The sequence below is a fragment of the Emydura macquarii genome, unplaced genomic scaffold, assembly GCF_026122565.2.
Source record: "Emydura macquarii macquarii isolate MOO-44397 ecotype Brisbane River unplaced genomic scaffold, CSIRO-AGI_Emac_v2 contig_3517, whole genome shotgun sequence".
In the NCBI taxonomy this organism is placed as follows: Eukaryota; Metazoa; Chordata; order Testudines; family Chelidae; genus Emydura; species Emydura macquarii.
Window position 1 is genome coordinate 4,404,077 of NW_027133654.1, and position 17,966 is coordinate 4,422,042.

Below are 17,966 nucleotides of genomic sequence, written 5' to 3' on the forward strand. Positions count from 1 at the left end.
CATCTTATCCTAATTAAGATTTGCTGATTTAAAAGCTTTTTACAGTCCTAATTCAGATGAATTATCTGTTTGAAAGTTCTCAAAAGTTAAGTACCTTTTGTATTATTTTAGGTAGGATCTGTTGTAGAAGTAAAGAATCCAGATGGAACTTACCAGGAAGCTGTCATCAACAAATTAACAGATGCAAGTTGGTATACTGTAGGTAAGAGAAATGAACAACTCTCCTCAAACCAGAAAGTACACTCAGAAAAACATTACCACTCGTCCAAAGATTAGCACCACCTCATCTGTTTTAAATTTGGGAAAATGCTTTTGGGCTATTAATATATTTAGAGAATATTCTCTCTGGGAAGTACTTAATAAAAAAATAAGACTTTGTATTTGTAGAAACAATTGTTTAACAGTGTTCCCCATGCTGGACCCTTTTGTTGAGATGATTTGATACTAGCATATGGACAGACTCAAACTCACACTTTATATACTGCAGGTAGCTCTATTTGGCGTTGATGGAATTGTGTAAAGTTAAGCATAAATGCATAAATCTTTGCAGGATTAGCGCCATAAAAAATTACATACTTGAGTACTTAAAATAGCAAATAGGCAAATACTAAACCAGTAGACAAAGTTATTTGAAGTTGAGATGTCTCGTATTTAAAGAGATTCACTCTCAAAAATGAGTTACCAAACAAGATATACAGGTTTTAATAGTCTAGAAAAACAGTTCTTAAACTGTGGTAGATATGTTGGTTTACTCAGAATAAGAATCCAGTCTAACTACACTGATGGAAATTGTGGAGGTGGTACACTAAATATTTTAGTTTTAGATATGGTATATTAGGTCCTTGTTTGAGAACTGCTGGTCTAGAATATCTGATATGCTATATTGCAGAGGTTCTCAAACTGGGGAGCACGGAACATATTCAGGGGGGAGGGGGAGTAGGGGGAATGAGAAGATTTGGGGGAAAAACTTACTGCGCACATTTTACCCACAGCAATGAATAATTAGCAAATTCCTCCAGATATATGAGGTCCTCAGATAGTGCTATGCATTTTGAGATTTCTGTTAAGCTTGCATAGCATTATACAAAGCCATTGCCCTCTGTACATTAATTAGTTCGCTACGAAGCAGTATGCACATTTAATTGTAAGCATGGACCACAATCACAGTTTTGCTTTTGCTCTTATTATAATGGATTGTTGGCTCATTCCTACAACAGAAAAAAAACAAACAAATGAAGAACAAAGACGAAACTGATTCAAGTGAAGCACCCTTGCCAGACATATTGGTATCTGTGCTTGTGTGGCAGGAGGGGGGTGCATAAACTACTCCAGACACAAAGAAGGGGGAGAGGTGGTGATCAAATAAGTTGGAGAACCACTGCTATATTGTACCTGCTTTTGACAGTAGTTAGAAATAACTCATGGTGATTTAAGTATTACAACAATTGCAGTAACAATTTACAGTATTTATTTCCCCCTAGTTAGAACAAAGTTAAAAGCTATCATAGCTCCTGTGAACAAGCACATAAAAATGTTGACTCTTCCTTTAGTTTTTCCCATAATCTTAATCAAGCCTTAAACATTTTTTTCTGATGACTTAGTCCAAGTTACCTAGCAAAGCTTGCTTTCTGTAGGCCCTGTTCAAATGGCCCTGGCTTTTCAGTGCTGTTTCCATTGCATGTCAATCTGTCTATGAAAGTTGGTTCTACCATAGAAGAGTACAGTACATACAAAACTAATTTTTCAGGTCTCAGGAACCAACACACTCCTTAACAAAGCCCCATGGATGGGAAAATAGAAAGCACCAATTAAGTTTTTTTTAATTATTATTACTGAGAATCTTGTCCCCTCCCCTTGAGCTCCTTAATACAACGAGATTAGGGGGAGACTGACTCCCCATTTGGCAATTTTTTGGAGGAGAAGGCTCCACTTGTTAGGCAGTCTCCCCCTTCACGTAAACTAGTGTTTCTGTGGGGATCTAACATTTCATTCATGCACATCGTTTATGGGTAAAAAAATACTAGCAATTGTGACTGTTTAATATGCTAATTGTACATGGTCACAATTGTAAATAAAAAGTTGTACTGCAGACTTCTGAATAGCCTGAAATTTGGATGGAATTGTAACATGAGATGTGACAAATAGATGAAATCAGCAGCTCACCAAAAGTGAGCGATGTAGAAATAGATGCAGGCTAAATTGTGGAGGCAATTAGCACAAGGAGTTGAAGTTGAGATTCAAAGTTAAGTGTGCAGCTGTCAAAAATTGAGCCTGGAAAAAAAAAAAGGGGGGGGGGGAGGTGGAAATAAAGAAGGGAAGAGAGAGCTGACCTGGAGATGTGACTGAAGATACTATGCTTACCAGATAGGATGATGTCCATCTTGTGGGATCAGTGAAAGTTAGTAACACAGCTGCCCATCTCTGTCATGTCTAGTGCAGTTCTGGAGTTAAGTGACATTCTTAGCAGCAGAAGATTAGGAATATACTTTTATCAGGTGGGTGAATGGAAGCAGGATTGAAAGTAGCTTTGGAAGTATTGGTATCTGTGGAAGTCTGGGAGAGCTAGGTGTCCCTACTAGATCCCAGAATGGTCAGTTTCCTTATTCAGCAAGTTTGGCTAAATTTATATTAGCACACATCATGAAGCAGTAGGTGACTTATCACTAATTCAAAAAGTTCCAGAGGGGTAGCCGTCTTAATCTGTATACAGCAAAAAGAACGAGAGTTCTGTAGCACTTTAAAGACTAACAAATTTAATTTCAGCAGGCATAAGCTTTCGTGCGCTTCAGCTCACTTCCTCAGATGCAGTTGGTAGGGTACCAAAAGCTTATGCCTGCTGAAATTAAATTTGTTAAGTCCTTAAAGTGCTACAGAACTCTCGTTGTAATTCAAAAAGTGATGTTGCTCACAAAATTCTCTACTGAAAGCTTCACTTGGCAAACAGTAAACACGGAAACAGTTATACAGCAAATTTTTACACATTTGAGCCACAAACTGAATTAATCTCTAAGTCTTTATAGAATCATCCATTTGGGGCCCCTTGAAAACTATATGCTTTATAATATCTAGGTACGGTGGGGCTCGTTTAAAGGCATGTCAACCTTCCTTGCTTTTGTATGGATAAGGAATTGCCTACACTCAGATTTTGAACCACTCAAACTAGTTTGATTGTGGGTATGATTTTTTCTTACAAAAATAATCACTACAACTCCTAGCTTGGGTCCAGGTATACTATACTGTACTATACTATACTATTGTAACAAAGATGCCTTTTGCCAGTATAGGCAGTATAGGTTATTCCCTTTGCTATAGTAATGTAAGACACCTTTATATACTGGTAATTGCCCACACTGTTAGGATGTGAGGTTGGTACCATTTTACATTTTAACTATACCAGCATATAGTTAAAGCAGTACAGTACTGTTGGTGTATGGACAAGGACTAAGTCACACCCTTAACATTTCTGATCTTTGTAACATCATTTGAGTATGTACAGACACCTGGCTTACTTGATGTCCAGAGCTTTTGCATAAAGTTCTACATCTTCAAGAAAAAGCCTGCTGATGGGCAAGCTTATCCTTTCTCTAAGATCTTGGAGTAGCTGATTTGCATTTCAGTGACTTTCCCTGAAACCTTGCCCTCTTGGTTTCCTTTGAAATTTTCAGTTTCAGGTTAGTTCCTTTAAATGCAATACACTGGTGTACTTCTGTCTGATAGAAAACAGGAAAGGCTGCCCTGCTGGTGTATTTTGAAGGTGTTACATTGAGGAAAAGGAGAGAAATATGCAAGTGTGGCAGAGCTAGCATCTGCTTTCTACAGATCACACAAGCTTTTTGGCTAGAGAAGACATTCTTTTTTTGAGGACTTCATGTTGTTATATGTCTTAACAAAAGGACAGAAAGATGTTCTCTATTATTAAGATGATGTCAGCCAGGGGTTGGGCAGGAGATAAACAAATTAGTTAAACTCTGTATACTGTGTTTATTTTAACTGTCCAGGGTATATAATGCAGGTGCCCACCAAGCTTTGGTCATACTGTGGAGCCTGTTGTAATCTGCTTGCATTGTGGAGAGGGGCAGACCTGCCCTGATAAAAGGGCCTGGTTACATAAGAAGACGCAGCTGTGTTTATTGACTGCTTTCAACTTTACTTAGACTAGGGAGGAAACGCATGTTGCAAGTTACAGCCTAACTACACAAATAGTAATAATTGATCTCAATCCTCTCCTAGAACTATAGAAAAGTATAGTACACCATCTAGTTTGGTGCTCCCTTTTAGTGATGAAACTTGGCTGGGGGGTGTCCGAGTCAGAAAGAGTGGTTCTGTATTCCCCATCATAGAGAGTATTGGATTTCATACAGGAAGAATATTGAGGGACCTGAGGAGAGGATATTTCTATAGCAGGAAAATACAGGCCAAGTATTTTTTTTAAGTTAATTAACTAATAATCTGCATTTCTTTTTTTCCCCTGGTGATAGTATTTGATGATGGGGATGAAAAGACTCTTAGACGCTCTTCTCTTTGCCTGAAAGGAGAAAGACATTTTGCTGAAAGTGAGGTAAGTGATTGGTATCAGAATGAACACATCTTAATTCCAGAACTGTTTGTATTTAAAAATAAATCAGAAAATACCTTTCATCCCAATTTCATTAGTTTTATTAGTGCCTCAGACTTTCAGAGGCTACATATGTTAATACTGCTAAAATGGTGACTATGCAAAATATAATTAGCAAAATCTAGCTCATTCCTTTACAACCAGAAATAAGATTTGAGAGTGACTTGGCTAAATTAAAAGTTGCCCATTACAACTAACACTTCTTATTTATTCTTTGTGTAATGGGGTTCTGTTGTGGTATTTATTGCTGAATTATTTTTACTATAAATATTTTTCTTAACTTTATCTGTAAGCATTGATTGAAAAAAGATACTGCAATGTAGTGCATGACACAAGTTGTGATTTGTATCTTCTCACATAATTACATTTTTATGGGAGCTGATGCAAATGACCATATTTAATTTGTAAATGTTGTAATAACTAATAAATTTGAAATCTCAGATAGATCGATGTGCTGTTGTTCTAGATAGATAATAGCCTGTTGTCACCTGTTTACCCCTCCAAAAATAAAAAATCTTTTCATATTTGTTTGATGTTCTAGTCTGCAGACTAATTAATTTTAAAATATACAAACGCTTGCAACAGTTTTCTAAAGAATTACAATGTTAAATCAAACTTTTATTTCTGCATATTACACAAGACGGTCTGAACAGATAGACAGGCAGATGGACCAAATATGTGAATGTGTTAAGTTATCAAAGAGCTGTTTGAGGAAGCTTTCTGCTCCGTAGGAAAATTATTTTTGTGTTATACTCAGTTGAGTGTGTTGCTGTGTTCTGAATTAGGCTTTTTACTGTGCTTTTGTTAAGGTGCTCAGTGGCTCTCACTAAAAATTCCAAGTGTATGGGCCTAATATTAAGCTCCTAAGTACCTAAATATGGATTTAATTTATAAGTGGCCCAATTTTCAAAGATGATGAACACCTGCTGCTCCTGTTGAATTTTGTGATTTGTAGGTGCTCAATACTTCTGAACTTCGGACTGCTTATATTTGTTAAATATGCATTTAGGAGCCTAACTTTAGGAATTCAGGTTTGAAAATTTTGGCCAAGATTATTAAATAGGTTAATCTACCTCCCAGCTATCTGAACAAAAATGTCCATCACTCCAGATTATTGTATTTGATTCACAGAAACCTAATATTAAGGTAACCACTCCTACTTTTCATTTCTCCAGTCCCTTTCTTTTCAGGTATCTGAGCACTTGATGTTTTGCCAAAAATCATTGATTTCCAGTTCCCTCGCTGTCACTGAGGTGCTTACTCTGCAGTTCCACTAATTGGAAGTTAAAATTGCACTTCTACTTTCTTCAGCACTTAGGTTATGTTTACACTACATCATTTACAGCTGTGCCGCTGTAACGCTTCTGATGAAGATGCCCTAAGCCGATGGGAGAGAGCCCTCCTGTTGGCTTAATAACTCCTGCCTCCATGAGAGGTGGTAGCTATGTTGGAGAGAGATGCTCTCCCATCGACATAGCACTGCCTATACCGGTTAGGTCGGTATAACTCATGTCATTCACGAATGTGGATTCACACCCTTGCGTGACACAAGTTATACTGAAGTAATTTGTAGTGTAGACATAGCCTTAGAATTATGCCAAGTTGCTGTTCTCTTGTTCTGAGCTAGGGTTTTAATTCTGCCACTGCCCATCATTCTGTGCAGGGTATATATGCAACTTCCATCACAGTCACAGACAAATGTTTGCTTTTTTATTTGAAAAAGCTGGGCTTCATCAGCTGTATTGAGTTCAGCCTGACCTACAGAATATTTTCTTTAAGAGAATCTAGTGGACTCTTCATATTTTGAAATTCGCATAGCATTGAGAATGGTAAGACAAAGAGAGCTTTCACACCTCTTGAAGTGTAATCTGGTGACATTTGTTTATTGTGCAACTAACTGGGGGGAAATATCTCCTATTTTTATGAATATAATGCGTGTGTGTGTGTGTGTGTGTGTGTGTGTGTGAGAGAGAGAGAGAGAGGGAGGGGGGGAGGAGGTTACTTGCTATGGAGTTAAATCAAAAGGAGTTGTTAAGTGAACCAAGCAGGAAAGATATAATAATGGCCTAGATAAGGGGCATCCCAAGAAAAATTCAAACACAAATCAGGTTTATTGCCATGAATAGTGACTCCTCAGCCCCAAACCTGATGACCGCTCTTTTGCTAAGGCACAGAAGAGAAGACCCATGGATATGTCTTTTTTTGTTTTTACCCTTTAATCTATGTGCTTTGTACCATTGGGGAAGGAATACAAAACCTTTCTTTTGAAGATGTGTTCTTGAATCATTTTAATCAGCTCCTAGACCCCAGGAGTGAAAGAGTTTACAGGTATCAACTGCTGTTGGGCCTGTTGCGTTAACACAGTTGGGAAAAGGGGGACTGATGCAACCAACCACTCTGGGCATAGTTCCATCCAGAATGAGGTGCAAGACACAGGGCATGCTACTTGAGGGTGTACTTGAGAAGGACTAGAAGGGCTTTGAGATGCAGTTGGCCCCTTAACTGTCAACATGCATTTAAATAACAATAAAAGGTGCCCATAGGAAAAGCACTAGGTGCCCTAATAACCAATTACTTACAGTTGTGAGTGATAACAGAGAATGACTTCTCCATAGGACTGGCCATTTGAAAGGCCTGCTGTGTAAGATGTTGGAGGTTTGTGAAATCCTTCTTTTTTTAACCCTCTAGCTGAAGAGACCTAAATTAAGATATCATGCTCTCTCAGCCTTCCCAGACAGTACCCCCTTCCTAAATATATCTGTTTTTGAATCTTTGAGGAGCATATTGTTCTTGCCAGACTCTGTTCTTTACCCTTGCAAAAACTCACTTGTGCAATATTTTGTCATTAATTGATAAGAAAATTAATTTCTTTTGGCTTTGCCAGTCTCTATTGAGCTGCCTTGCTAATTTCAGTTTTTACTACATGAGGGACCTGTGTCCATTTCCCTTAGACTTATAATAGGGATGTGGGTCTAAGGGTGCTTCAGAAGCTGAATGTGCATCATCTAGCAGTGGGAAGGGAATATCTGATGCCACTACATCAGTCCTTCCGCCTGAGTTTTAGTTCCCCTTTACTGATGATATCTCAGAACAGGGCCTTCATGGTGTATGTGTGAATGGGCTTGTGGCAGAAATCTGTTGCTGTGAAATATTAATTTCTAAATGACAAGACTATTGTTTTTAAAACAGTGCTATCTCTGCTGTAAGTGTATTGTCAATTGGGAGACTTTCCATTTACAAAAAATACATTTTTTAAAGTATCTACAAACATAGACTTGGTGTAAACTCTTGAAAAATGATTGACTTGTGTGTTAATGAGTTTAATGGTCTTACCAACAGACATTAGATCAGCTCCCACTCACCAATCCTGAACATTTTGGTACTCCTGTCATAGGAAAGAAAACAAACAGAGGAAGGAGATCTAATCATATGTAAGTGAAATATCTTTTCAATCATTAGTTTGAGCTCTGCATTAATTTGCCTTCTGTATTGTCATTAATTCCAGCAGCTTTTGTATATTTCAGATTTCTATAAATTATTAAGATACTTGGCAAGTTGTGTGAAAAGTGACATTATTCTAATCTTGAAGGGAAAGTCAGGAAATAAGTTCTCTGCATTGCTGTACTGCAAGAATTGCAACAAGCGCTCGATGTGTTTTCCATCTAGCACAGTTTCAGTGTATATTGTGGACATTAATTTAATTTTAAAAAAGAAAGAAAAGAGCATACAAAGCAAAAACCATGCAATAGATTTCCCTCTGGCAAATTTACTAGCATAGGTTCTGAATACAGTTGTTGAAACAATGTTGGGCTTTATCTGTTTGAAAACTTTTTCAAACAGTTACAAGTTTGTGTATGAGCAAAGGCTTTCTCTAGATAACAGGAGGTCTTGTTAGCCTTTAGGGTCTCGAAGCAGTCTTTTGGGAATTTCTTTACAGAATCCTAGTCCCGTGGGTAAAGGGTACAACATTTGCAACCAAATGTGACACTGAAGAATAAACTGCTATGAATATGGTGGCCAAATTTCCACAGAACCAAACATCTTGCTGGTCATAATGTAATTTTCTGTAGATCAATTGCTCTGTTGAATAATTCCTCTGTCTTTTGTGTTAATAGCCCCAATGGCGAGCAGAAGTTATTAACACAGTTATCAGAAGATACCTAGTTGTAATGAACACAAATTCCTGTGCTGTTAGCATTGTAATTGGACCTCCTGCATAGTATCTGCAAAGTAATGTTCAGTATTTTGCTCTGTGTAATTCGTCAGCTTTGCACCAGAGTAACTGACTGAAGACATTACCATAACCAAAAAAGCTACCATAGTACTTCTATGTGCCTCTTAAAAATGTATTTCTTTCAGAAATCTTTTTTATTTTAAGATATCAAACTGCAGAATTGACCATATGGTTCTACTGCAAACCCTACTTTTTGGAAGCAGAATAAAACATTTCGTGCTGTAGTGGGGAAAAATAACTGTATGCAGTAGAAGTAGGTTTTGTCTAGAATTTCAAAAGGTCTTGTGATTCCTTTTTTAGACTGCCTGTTTTTTTCAAACAGTAAAATTGCTCATCTATGAAGTCTTTAGAAATAAATTTATTTCTTAAGAAAGATGTACTTCATAAGAATGCAATGGTCATTTCCATTCTGACAAGTGTGTAAGAAGACATTTAAGTAGTTATTTTTTAAAAATAGTGTTTATATTTAACTCTTCCTTTGTTCATAATATTCTTAAATGTGATGTTTTTTGGAGGCGGAGTTATCCATTTTATTCTTTTGTATTTGGCACATTGAGGCAGCCTCCTTTGGCTTAACAAAGCTTGAAATTGACATGTCTTTTTAGTTTATTTTCTTGTTTGCACCAGCATCATCAGTGATATTTGCGATGGCTCTGTGACTAAAATTTAACTTCAGAAGCAGTATATTTACACTTGAGCCCAAACCATTGTTCCTCACCCTGAGTACATTAGTTTGTGTTGGATCATTTCACCTTTTGCCTCCAACTGAGTTGTGGCAGTCAGTTTGATGTACTTTCTTCAATCTGTCTGTCTGTCTGTCTCTCTCTCGCTCAAAACTTATTTTCCCCTGATGTTTTTCTGTCTGTATAGGACATGGTCACAGCAGAGACTTGCTTTCCCTCCGCTATACTGACTGAACTGACAAAGACATTGAGGGTGCAGTCTCCTCTTTCTCTTTCTACAAGAGGTTCCAAAGCCTTATGAAGCAGCCTGAAAGATTTCTTTAAAAAGATTATCAATTTATGCAATTCCTATTTTTAAAAAATTGGGAAAAATTTCATAACAGTATGATAAAGGAAGGGAAAGAAAAGACATAATTGGGGGAAAATTTGAGACATGTATCACTTTTTTTTATCCTCCAGTTATTCACCTCATCTCACACTTCAGTCATTGGAGAACAGATCAGTAAATAGCAAAATTGTACTGAAAAGTGACAGAAAAAGGCATCTTTCCTATCTATCTAGCCATTAAATCCTCAGCCTATTTTAATTGTAAAACTTTGCCTAGTCATTCTGCCAGCAGCCAATCCAAATAATACACATTTCCAAAGGACAAGATTTGTGGGGAATCAGTCCCAAAGGCAGACCTTTTCTTCATTTCAGTTCTGCTAAGAAACTCTATTCCTAAAGAGAAACTTGGGACCCTTAAAAATGTTTGATTGTTCTGATGTCTGGCTAACTGATTCAGTTCACTCCCTGCATGTAGCATGAGCACTGCTGGATTCGCTCACTGAAATTAATTTTCAAAATAAGTCATTTAAAAAAATGTAGCACCGTATGTCATATCTTTTTTGTTATTGTCCCAGGTAATCTTAATAATGGTGGCATGACAGAGACTATGAATTTCCCATAAAGCTAAAACTCACTAAAATCTTTTTCATAGGCTATGTTTGAAGGATTTTTTTAAGGTTAAATGGACATTTTTTGCCATTCTTCTTCATTACTGAAAATTTTTCTTTCAGCAGAGTCTAACAAATGTTTTTCTTTAGAGAATTCCATAAAAAGTTGTCCTCTTTCAAAATGGCTGCTATCTCTCATTGTTCTCAATGGGATTGAGGCAATAGGCTGCCCATAGCATAGCTGGCTACTGTAGTAACACTGTTGGGGGTGGAAGGAGAACAATTTAATGTCTCTAAAAATTAATTTAATCTAACTGCCTCTAATTATCATAAGGTTTTTGTATACTGTGACAACAAGATACAGTTAAGTTTGTTTGGGTATATTGACTATGTATTTTGGTATCGTAACATCTTTACATTTCTTTTAAGTGTAACTAGCTTTGAATTTCCAGGTTAATAATATTTGTTTTGGGATAATTCAACATTCCTCTAATGTTGCTTGCCCTAAATTACTAATGTGTATTCTCCACCGTAACTCCATTTTAATTTAATTTTTATCTGGGCATTTATTTAGGTATGCTGAGTATCTGACCAATCTGCCTTGAAATCCTGTTGTTATGGCTCAGGCCTTGATCCTGCAAACACAGCCCTGACCCTTACTACTTAGGGTAGTGATGTCAATCACATGCTTAAGTATTTGCAGGATTGGGGCCTAAGGTTGTGTTGCATGTCATTTCATGTCATATGTGATAACCAAGGTAATTTGCCTTTAGATATTCAATAAGAATTTGATCCATGAACGTCATGTCACAAGTTATTCCTCTATAAAGATTCTTTACCTGTAAAGAACAAAACACATTCATTTGTACAATTTACTAAAATTATATTAATTCACAAGGATAAACTTCATTAGTTTATAAATTAACAGGACTCAATAAATCCCCTGTGAAACTCTATTGACTACATTGGAATTATACAAAGGATGAACTGGAGTCATTAACTTCTGAAATGTAATTTTCACTGGGATGGAAAGCCATACTAGCATTAAATAACATACTGATTGGAAGGGTGCAACATGCAGAAAACAAGAAAATTAAAGAGAGTTACAAAGAGTTGAATAGCAAAGAGTTGAATTTTGTAGCTTTGATACTCTGTAGCTGTGAAACTCTGGAAATTCTAAAGAGGAATTTGATTATTTAAAAACTTTTCTATGGTACAGATCACTGGAGTATCTAAGTGCTTCCTAATTAATGTAGCCTCACAGCCCCTATGAGCTTGGAAAGTATTTTACACAATATTTTACACAATTAAACTAGCCTCATTTTACAGATGAGAAACTGAGGCACAAAGAGAGAAAGCAACTTTGTCCAAGGTAACACAAGAAGTTTGTGGCAGAACTGGGACCAGAACCCAGATCTCTTGAGTTACAGTCCAGCCTTAACCTAACCAAGGGAGAGTTGTTTTTAAGGTTTTCTTTTATTTAAACTGGAATGATTGGGAAAATGCAGTGGTGTTGTAGCTGTTTTGGTCCCAGGATGTTAGAGAGACAAGGTGAGTGAGGTAATACCTTCATTGGACCAGCTTCTATTGGTGAGAGAGACAAGTTCAAGCTTACACAGAGCTCTTCAGGTGTGGGAAATGTATTCAGAGTGTCACAGTTAAATACAAGGGTAGCTGTTAAGCTTTGCTTCCTTTTTCTTCATGTTGTGAAGTTTCCATGTGTGTTGACTACTTATGCTAAACAATCTGTTCCACCTTATGTTTAACTGTGACTGTGTTTCCGAGACCTAAAGAAGAGCTCTGTGTAAACTCAAAAACCTGTCTGTCTCACCAACAGAAGCTGGTCCAGTAAAGATATTATCTCACCCACCTTGTCTCTCAAGAAAAATGAAGGTGTTTAAAGATTTAATAAGCTCTGTGATTTGGGTTTTTATGCTGTGGTTATTCAAAATACATCCTGATAATTCTTTGGAGTTACAGTATGTAGAGCCTTCTTTGTTTTTGTAAATTTCCTATAGAAAATTGAAAAAAAATTATCCATGTTTTAATTTTGTTTCAGACTATTAGTTTTGTACTGTCTCTAATTGGCAGGTTAGAATTCTATACACTTATCATGAAGTTAAGTTTAAATCTCTCTTACTTTCCATTGTAGCCCAGAAGAAGAATCTTCATCCTCCTCCAGTGATGAAGATGAAGATGATAGGAAACAAACTGATGAATTATTAGGAAAAGTCGTGTGTGTAGACTACGTTAATGTGGATAAAAAGAAAGTTCTGTGGTTTCCAGCCTTGGTAAGTGTTTAATTTATATTTTGTAGAGGCTTTTAATCTTTTATAATCACCAAATGAATAGTAATTGTCCTTTTTTCCTTGGTTGCCTGTGAGTTATACATGACAATGTACACATGTACATGTTTCTTACATTCAACAGTATCATAATGGTCCAGGGAAAATATATATAAAAAAGTTTGCTAATAAAAGCAAATGCTAATGAGGTTTTAATCTTCCATGCAATCAGAATTATTGATTTTCTTAATTTCATTTGAATAACTTGTGTTAATTAGGGCTCATTGCTAAATAACCAATGTTAGTTTTTCTAGATTACTGTGATTTTTACTTAAATACCTATGTTTATTAAAAGGGATAATTTAAGAAATGCAAGTGAAGAAAATGAATAATCAAATAAAACCTTAATTCTCTTACTCAAATGTGTAAATACTTGAAATGGTTAATCGGATACTTATTTCTCTTTCAGTGCTAAAAGCAAGCAGTGAGCTGTATTGTCATGTATTTCTCTTAAAATATTGATGGTCTCCATGCAGACTTCTAATATAAGCAAAAAGATAGATAAGATCTGCTCAGTAACTGAATAAGTATCTTGTTTTGTTCTTCCATGATCTTTCTGGCTGAATAGAGAGAGAGATTTAGTATCATGTTTTCAGGGTAATGTCCACTTAACTGACAACAAACTTCTTTTGACTGAATATCCTATTTTGTTTTGTTGGTTTTTTTAACTGAAAACACCTAAAATGTCTTTTGCATCTGACTGGTATACTTAGTATCCTTAGTCTTTCTCATATGTGGTATGTCCATGGCTGTGAATTTTTCACTGTGAGGTATTCTGCCCATTTCTCTTTGGCTATGGAGGCAGTCTTGCTGAAGACTCTTATTTTTCTTTTCAGCAAGGAGGCCTGTGCACTCCCTCTTTTGAAAAGTTGCTGTACTGCACCATCAGCCCAGTTAACTGTCTCTGGTGAGTGCAGTAGCTGTCATCCTCTGCTCTCACTCTGAAACTTGCTACTCCCTTCCTCCTGTGGCTTACTATGCAGTCCAGTGGCTTTCCAAGGGAGTGCAGGAGTGCCTGTTGAGAAGTGTGTGTGTGTGCATGTGGAGGGCAGGGGCGGCGAGATGGGAGCCAAAGGGAAGAGTCATCAAAGCCACCAAAAGGAGGCAGAATATCTAGCAGTGAGATGTTCATGTAAGAGGATGGTAGCTTTATGAAAAATTAAAAATGATAAGGAAATAAAACATTTTACTTTCTTGAAGGCTGTAGTCAAAAGTTATGCTGGGATGTCCACCTTCTGGTCATTACCTCTTGAGACAGTCAGTTCCATTAGTTTAAATATCCCTTTGGTTGTACAGGCTTCCTGGACACACTCATAGCTGAGCAACAGGTTCCCTTGATTATACCTTTGGCAACCTCCAGTGGGTATCGAGTTTATCTGAAAATCAACAGTAGTGTTACTCAAGGTTGCTGGGAGCTAAAATCTTCAAGTATGGCTGGATTGATGTTGATGACTCTTTCCAGGGACTTGATCAAGGCAGGAAATGCATTTCTTTTGGCTTTTTCTTGGAGATTGAAATAGTTTTTTTTTTCCCTTGGAAAATATTCGGTAAACAAAATAATTGTTCTCTTGGGCTATTTGTCCTGAAGATTACAGATCCAAAAGTTTAGCAATATCTTTTAATCACCACATAGGCAGTCATCATTTAAAATTACAGCATACTTCAAAGTTAGTAGTGCAGCATAGTTCTAAAATAAAACTTCCCTACCACTGTTACCAAAAATAACAATTTAAATTTCTCAGGTTGTTGTCTGAGTAGCCAATAACATTAGCCATAACAATAATGTAGTTTTGTCTCCGTTACATACCCAGACAATCTGGAACTGTGCAGAAAGTCTTGAAAATAAACCTCTATTTCAGTTGGCAAAATACAAAAGCCTTGGTTGGAGCAGGTTATTTTCAGGGCTTTTAGTGCTGTTCTAGCCAGTACACATGTTTTACACACAACTTTATTCCACCTTATGCAAGCCACTGTCAGAATAATACATATGGAGGGGTTTTAAGTAGTCTAACATAGACCAGAAGCTCTGTGCTACCCTCAAGTATGGAGCTTACATTTCCACACAGAAGACTGTGTAAACTTCCAAAGATAAGTGTCAGAAAGTCAAATATTACACTTGTGAAATTTCATAAGACAGCAAGCTAGTTGTTATTGAACTTACTTGAGCTCTCTGAAATAAAAGAAGGGGAGGGGTCAAAAAAGTAATCTTAGTCAGAAGAAGTATCCTGCTTGGTTGTGGGAATAATTGCTTCAAGGTATAACCCACCTTGTGCAAACAAGATCTTTTTCTTTCAGTAGCTCATACTGTTTAACCAAACCTAAAACAACTAGAAGTAAGATTCCCTTTTGTATTTATATAACTCTTTGCAGTAGAGAGAACATAAATTTTGTAATACAAAAGTAAAACTGAAGTTTGTTTCATTGTCCAAACTGAGTGAATTTCAAAGTAAATGAAGAGTATAGTGAAAAGCAAATTTGATTTTAAAATTTGTGTTTCAGAATGTAAGGTGGTGTTAATGTAAATAATTAAGCTATTTTAGTATAATTTTACAATTTGTTGTTACTGCCTCTTGAAAAAACAAGTGATACTTGTTCTAGTGCCAACCCTTCCATTTGTTCTTCTCCAATTTCATCTCTTCTGTTTCAAACATCATTTTCTACTTAATCTTCTGTCAGTACAGAGCATACTGTTGGTGCTCAACAAATGATTAATAAATCCACTGCTGCCTTTTTGTTGCTATTTTGCTGCAGCTTACTTATTCTCACTGTCTTATAGTTAAAACTTAAAAATGTGTAACCTATACAAATGATAGAAATATATCCTGTCTGAAATTATAACCAGAGAGAGTTTTTAAAATATACAGTTTTTTAAAAAGATAGTCCCCTTTGTGACAGTGGGGACTAATTCTTCCCAGTTACCGTGAAGTTTGTGGTGTAGATGCAAGAGGATAAAGATAACTGGAAGGTGGCTCCTGCTAATGCACTGAAATAAGTTAACTTACTAATTGGTTATGCAGTTCCATAAATGTACACAGCCAAAAAGATAAGATTCCTGCCCCCAAGGGTTTATTTTCTATAGCCTTTGGCCTCAGTTCATTCTGCCAAGAATTTATTGCCTCCTTAAATTTAATCTTCTAAATAACATTATTTTGCTATTGAGAAACTTTGGCTTAATTTTATTATATGTTATAGTTAATAATGATGTGAATTATAGAGACATACTAAACATACTGAACAATACACATCCTAGCATGTGTTTTTTACTCTTATATTGTGTTTGGTGTAATACATGTTCTCTGGACCACAAAAAAGATGGAATGTCTTTGACGCTTCTGTAATGCTATGCATAGTCAAGGTTCTGTGCAACCTTAATTCTCAAAATGTTCCTGTGAGTTAGGGAATGGTTCAGCGACTTGTTTGAACCTACACAGTGAATCAGATTAGACTGAAGTGTTGTTGGTTGAGGAAAGTCACCTCATGAGACTGTGTGGATGGTGTTTTTTCTCATTTGAAGGTGGTATGTGCTTGCTTTTGATTGACCAGGCGTGCAGTTTTGCAGTCTGGTTAGAAGACCAGGTAACAGCTACAGCCAAGCCAGCCTTTTTCAATGTGCAGAAGGAGATTGCCCCTGTTCCTTGGGCCTTGCAATAGTCATTCTTGTCATTCCATATGAGCAGATTTCCTTTTCCTGAATATTTGCAAAATTGTCCCCTAAAGGTGAAATCCTGAGAGTCAATTGGAGTTGAGTGCTCAGTGCCTTGCTTGATTAGCCTCTAATTAAATACTTCCTAAAAATGTTATAAATGCAGTATATCTTTTTTTGTTTGTTTGTTTTTGTTTACCTCTTTCTTATCTTTTTTTGTAGGTGGTTTGTCCGGATTGTAGTGATGACATTGCAGTGAAAAAGGATAATATTCTAGTTCGTTCGTTCAAGGATGGTAAATTGTGAGTAGAAACATACAAGCTACCAATTAAATATGTGCACCATCTGAAGTGTGTGAAAATGAAAGTGTTGGGATACAAAGGAAATCTCTGCTCTTAAATGCTTGTGAGGAAAGGAGGGGCTCTGCCACCAACAATGGAATAATTTTTTTCTTTTCTGATCGATTCCAATTTTTATTTAAAAAAACAGTGGGTCCCCTTTGAGCTAACTTATGCTGCTTGATTCAGTGTGGCAGAACCCCTTTGCAGTTTGCAGAAAGGATGTTGAAATATAGAAGAGTTTCATTATAATTTAGTTTTAATTTCCTTCTTGACTCTCGAACAGTAGTGTGCAAACCTTTCCAGTCGCACAACCCCTTACAATGGAATCTGTCTGTATCACCCTTTACGTTTAATAGAATCTGTCCAGAGCCCCCCTCCACTATTGCACAACCAAGACTAGTGCCAGCGTTAGGCATAAGCAGAGTAAGCAATTGCTTTAGAGCCCCAAGCAGCTCAAGGGGGCCCCCATTCGCTTTTTATTATTAAGGCTCTAGTCAGTCACAGAGATCATGGATTTCATGATTTTACGTGACCTCCGCACCTCAGCCCTGCATAGCTGGGCTTTGACTACAGAAAATATACCTGCTTAGGGCTCCCAGTGGGCTAGCACCACCTCTGGGCTGGTTGGCTACTGAGGTGAGTCATAGGATGGAGGTGGCATTCCCTCCTCGCCCCCCATGGGGATTCTAGCATGACCTGCCTTACATCACCACCCGCCCCCCTGAATATTCCTCCACACTCCCCTAGGGAGGCATGCCCCACAGATTGAACACCACTGTTCTAAAATATGATTTCAACAAATTGCTTGACAGTAACCAATTCACACAGATCTGTTCAGGTTAGTAGAGGAATCCACCTAGCACAATGGAACCCCAGTTCAAACTCGGGTCTCTCTATATGACCACAATACGGACTACTAATAATTTTTGTTTGTATAATTCTGAAATATGTGAAAGAAAGTATAGAGTCAAATGAAATAAAAATCTTAAATGAACCAAATTGTGCCATAGAATCTCTAGCTAGTAATTCCATGCTTCAATAATAAGAATATAGCAGTAGGGATTTACTACCAACCATCACCGGGATGGTGATAGTGACTGTGAAATGCTCAGGGAGATTAGAGAGGCTATACAAATAAACTCAATAATAATGGGGGATTTCAGCTATCCC

The 17,966-nt window shown here is 36.9% G+C and overlaps 1 protein-coding gene across 4 annotated transcripts in view; it reads left to right on the plus strand.

Moving 5' to 3' along the window:
- Window positions 1–17,966, plus strand: part of ARID4B (AT-rich interaction domain 4B) — a 126,909-nt gene that overhangs the window by 42,795 nt on the left and 66,148 nt on the right. For all 4 annotated transcript variants that reach the window (XM_067535979.1, XM_067535980.1, XM_067535981.1 and 1 more), the window contains exons 5-9: window positions 112–202; window positions 4,479–4,558; window positions 7,955–8,046; window positions 12,620–12,758; window positions 16,678–16,757. In XM_067535979.1, coding sequence (XP_067392080.1) covers window positions 112–202; window positions 4,479–4,558; window positions 7,955–8,046; window positions 12,620–12,758; window positions 16,678–16,757 — 482 coding nt within the window. The remainder of the gene's footprint in view (window positions 1–111; window positions 203–4,478; window positions 4,559–7,954; window positions 8,047–12,619; window positions 12,759–16,677; window positions 16,758–17,966) is intronic.